The sequence below is a fragment of the Penaeus vannamei genome, chromosome 10, assembly GCF_042767895.1.
Source record: "Penaeus vannamei isolate JL-2024 chromosome 10, ASM4276789v1, whole genome shotgun sequence".
Lineage (NCBI taxonomy): Eukaryota > Metazoa > Arthropoda > Malacostraca > Decapoda > Penaeidae > Penaeus > Penaeus vannamei.
Window position 1 is genome coordinate 19,779,432 of NC_091558.1, and position 5,000 is coordinate 19,784,431.

A 5,000-nucleotide genomic window follows, 5' to 3' on the forward strand; every position below is an offset into this window, starting at 1 on the left:
AAAAAAACATAAAAAAAAATGAGGCTTCACCATCATTACTATTTTTTTTCATCCCTTATCACCCTACCAGACAGTAAAATAGACAAAAATCACACCAAAAAGGTAAATAAAACATTCAATTATAATTCAGAAAAAAACTTTTATTGCACGGCCGAACAGCTTGATAAGGCCAATGCTCAGAAGCCGAATTACTGAATAACAATGACCATGTTACTTAAAAATATAAAGATATGTATCATTCTTTTTTTCTTCTTTCTTCCTCGAGGAGAGAAAGAATCTCCTTCAATACATAAAAAATAAATAAAGGTGAAAATTAAGGTCATGTATTCCAGTTGCTGTTGTTGCTGTTGTTGTTTCCAGTTGAAGGAGAGGGAGATGAAAATAAAAATAAAAAACTTGCCATACGGCTTAAGGAATGAATAAATGTATAAATCATACACAGGCTTGGAATGGGTTGTGTGGATAAGAACTGAAGAATGAATGGCCGCAAAGAACGAGAAAATGAGAAAAGAAAGATAACAAAGAAGAAGAATGAAGGAAGAACGAAAAAAATGAAAATGAGGACGAGGTGTAATGAATGTCCTAATTTCTTTTGTTCTATTTTTTAGCTAGGGTGACATTTTCCCCCGAGAGGAAGTGAGGGATAGAGGAATGAATGAAAAAGGGAAGTGAGAGATGAGGAAGGATGCTGGAAAAGTGATGATTTAACCGCTCATCATCTCCATGAACTCTGGAAAAGAACGAAGAGAAAAGAAATATATAAGACATATGTCGAGAAATAGATTTTGATGTCTATTTATTAGTCAAGAAATAGATTGAATTGATGTCTATTGATAAGTTAAGAAATAGATTGAATTAATATATTCAGAAAAAATAAAGTAAAACAAGTTATGAATGAATAGATAAATAGATATCTAATTGCACCAAAAAATATAGAAAAAAAAAACACAATGATAAAGCAAACAAATAGATTAACAAACAAATTGCCATACTTTATAATTAGATTAATCAAGACAGATTCAGTTTATATCATACATATTTATTTAGTTAATTAAAGCCCCTTTTATTCGTTATTTCGGCTTAAACTACGATTTTTTTTTTACTTCTTAAGGCGCATTGCTGATCCATTTCCAAAATATAACTTTGAAAACAGGAATAATCGCGTAAGCAATCTTTCCAAAGCTAAAATCTTTACGAAAAGGAAAATATTATGAAAGCAGAATGTATTCTTAAGCAAAGTGGTATGCATTTAAAAAGTGATGAATAAAATTACAAAGTTTACGATAGCAAAATCTTAAGGAAGAAAAAAAACTAAACAAAAAGCTAAAATTTAAAGAAGAAAATACGAAAGTAACACCTCTCTCTATCTATCTATTTCTCTTTCTCTCTCTCTCTCTCTCTCTCTGATTCTGTGTCTCTCTCACTTCCTCTCTCTCTCTCTCGCTCTCTCGCTCTCTCTCTCTCTCTCTCTCTCTCTCTTTCTCCGATCTCTGTGTCTCTCTCTCACTTCCTCTCTCTCTCTCTCGCTCTCTCGCTCTCTCTCTCTCTCTCTCTCTCTCTCTCTCTCTCTCTCTCTCTCTCTCTCTCTCTCTCTCTCTCTCTCTCTCTCTTCTCTCTCTTTCTCTCTCTTTCTCTCTCTCTCTCTCTCTCTCTCCCTCTCTCTCTCTCTCTCTCTCTCTCTCTCTCTCTCTCTCCCTCTCTCTCTCTCTCTCTCCCCCTCTCTCTCTCTCTCTCTCCCTCTCTCTTTTTCTCTCTCCCTCTCTCTTTTTCTCTCTCCCTCTCTCTTTTTCTCTCTCCCTCTCTCTTTTTTTCTCTCCCTCTCTCTTTTTCTCTCTCCCTCTCTCTTTTTCTCTCTCCCTCTCTCTTTTTCTCTCTCCCTCTCTCTTTTTCTCTCTACCCCTCTCTCACTCTCTCCACACCCCCTCTCTCTCTCTTCTTCCTCATCTTCTTATTCTTCTTCCCCCTTTTTTTTCTTTTTTTTTCTGCTGGCTTTCCTCCCACTCACCATCGAAGTCGAGAGTGCCGGAGCCGTCCTCGTCGACCTCCTCAATGATGCCGTCGAGGTCAGTCGGGGTCAACTTGGGGTCAAGCTCGACCAGGATCTCCTTCAGGACGTCGGTGGTGATGTAACCCTGACCTTGAGAGGGACAGAAAAGGTCAAGTTTAATTGCCATGATTACTGTTGATAATCGCTGTAATTACTTTTTATTTGATCTTTATTCGTTGTGATAATTACTGTCAATAATTACTATGATTACTTTTTACTAATCATTATAATGGCTTTTTACTAATCATAGTAATTACTGCTTGATAATCACCAATCATTGCTATTTACTAATGACAATGATTAACCGTTACCAATAACCATAATTATTATTTACTTATCACAATAACTACTATTTGATAATCACCAATCATTACTACCACACTCACAATCGTTACTTTGGTAACCACAAAAATTGCTATTGCTAACCACAGTAATTACCGCTTACTAATCCCAATCAATACTCTTTACTAATCTCCCATCAACTAATCACAGTAATTACTATTACAATCATTACCGTTTACTAATTAAAATATTACTCTAAATTAATCCCCAATCATTACCATTCACTAATCACAATAATGCCTATCACAATCACAATCAAAGCCATTTACTAATCACAATAATTTCTCTTTTCTAATCCCTAATCCTTACCATTCACCAATCACATTAATGACTACCACATAACAATCATTACCGTTTACTAGTCACAATAATTACTATCACAATCACTACCATTCACTAATCACATTAATGACTACCACAATCACAATCACTACCTTCCCCTAATCTTAATCCTTTTTTTACTAATCCCTAGTCACTACCATTCACTAATGACCATCACAATCCCAATCATTACCGTCTAATCTTAATCATTTTTTTTACTAATCCCAGTCCAACTCACAATCCTTGTCGTAGATACGGAAGGCTTCCCTCAGCTCGGCCTTGAGGGCTTCCTCGTCCTCCTCAATCAGGAACTTGGCGGCGAGCTCAGCGAACTCCTCGAACTCCAGCATACCGGAGCCTGAGGTTGGAGGAGGAGGTTGGAAGGTGGAGGAGAAGGTGGAGGGTGGAGGAGGAGGTTGGAGGTGGAGGGTGGAGGAGGAGGTGGGCGGAGCGAAGAAAGAAAAAAAAGGAGGGGGATGTTGAAGGGTGGAAGATAGAGGTGGAGGTAGAGGTTGGAGTAGGAGGTGAAGGAAGAGATGGAGGTGGAGGATGAGGAGGAGGTGGGCGGAGGGATAATTAAAAGGAGGAGGAGGAGGTTGGACGGCGGAGAAGAGAGATGGGAAGGAGGAAGGGGAAGAGTGGGAGAGAGAGAGGGAGGGGTGCGTGGAAGTATAGATGGAGAAAGAAGAAGAGGAGGAGGAGGTGAGAGGAGCGCAGAAGGATAAGAGAAGGAGGTCAAAAGAATAGAAGATGGAGAAGAACGATGATGACGTCATCACGAAGCGAAGTTAAGAATATGGAAGAAAAAGAAAAAAATGTCCATTAATAATCATCATCAAATTCCTTTCGCAGGCAACCTCGTGACAAACGCAATACCGTAAGAAAAAAAGACAAATGAGTAAATAAGACTTTCTTTTCCTTGACCAAATCAGATTTTTAGCCTCGAGAATATTGTTGACTTGAATCAAAATAGTAATCTAGAGATAGGTTTATATCCTTTTTAAACAGGTTGAAAGAGAAAGAAATTATGATGGATTGTGTATAAAAGAAACCTATAAGTGGAGTTTAACATAGACGATAAAATTCAATCAACAGTATGGTAATCCACATCCATTGTACTTTTTAACCAACAGTTCCTCTATATAAGGTATGCTCGTAAAAAAATTAATCCTATTTCAGCTTCCATAATCATGATCCAGATAATTAAAAATGTTACGTTGCATTGTCACAAATGAGGTTTAACCCACTCACATACGCCAAAAAAAATAATATCAGTACAGTGCATATCCCTCATGAAATATCAGAATAACTGTGGTATATTTAATTCATCATATGGCCTCTATTGTTAGAGTTAGGTTGTGTGATTAAAGTGAAGGCTTCATTTAACTGTTTGAATTAACATAATTGTTTGGCGTAAGGGTTGGACTGCGTGGCATGTATAGTGTTTGAACTTTAATGAATGAGAAATGTGAAAAGAAAAATAGTATAAGAAAATGAATAATAATAAAAACGAAATTATTGAGGTCATTTCTTAGGTCGAGCCGTGATTTCCCACCGAAGAAGATAATCGGTTTCAGGAATTTCATCTTCGATCCAAGAGCTAAAAACGAATAAAAGAAGAAAATAACCGCTAATCTCATACCACAAACTTCAGACCACAGCCTTCAGAGGTCCCGTTACCCGTGTGACCTCCCCTTCAGAAGCCGCTCAGCCCCGACCGACCTCTCACCCTCCCCTTCAGAAGCCGCAAAGCCCCCCGTGACCTCTCCTTCAGAACTTACCGTCCTCGTCAGTCTCGGCGATGACCTCCTGAAGGTTCTTCTCGGAGATCTTGACGCCCATCATCCTCAAGATGACACCGACAGTCTCGGCGTTGATGGAGCCAGCGCCCTCGGTGTCGAAGGAGTTGAAGGCCTTGCGGAGGGCTGCGGAGAAGGAGGGGAGTTAGAGGAGTGTTGCTACGGGCGCTGGAGGGACTAGGGTGTCTGCTAAGGGCGTAGGAGCGTACAAAATAGAGAGATCTATGCGTTGACAATGCACATGTGACTGACGATGACTTATCTACGAAACGAGACATTTTTACTGTACGGTCATTGTGCTAAAAGTCTTCATACACATACTTTATAGTAACTATATACCAACATATCTACACACATTCATCTAAAAGATAGCTACGGATATACTAGGTCTACGCTATATATATTTTTTCTCTCTCTCAACATTTAGATTCAAACTAAGACATAGAAGCTCCTGATACAATAGTTATTAAAAGACCTACGTACCATACAGA

At 38.6% G+C, this 5,000-nt stretch overlaps 1 protein-coding gene across 1 annotated transcript in view; it reads right to left on the reverse strand.

Annotated features, from left to right (window-relative positions):
• Nucleotides 1-119: 119 nt before the first annotated feature.
• Nucleotides 120-5,000, reverse strand: part of LOC113828663 (troponin C, isotype gamma) — a 10,298-nt gene continuing 5,417 nt past the window's right edge. Inside the window, exons 3-6 of the mRNA XM_027381669.2 lie at nt 4,492-4,635; nt 2,949-3,068; nt 2,006-2,137; nt 120-730 (exon numbers count right to left, since the gene is read on the reverse strand). Of these exons, the coding sequence (XP_027237470.1) occupies nt 705-730; nt 2,006-2,137; nt 2,949-3,068; nt 4,492-4,635 (422 nt within the window). The 3' untranslated portion in view covers nt 120-704. The remainder of the gene's footprint in view (nt 731-2,005; nt 2,138-2,948; nt 3,069-4,491; nt 4,636-5,000) is intronic.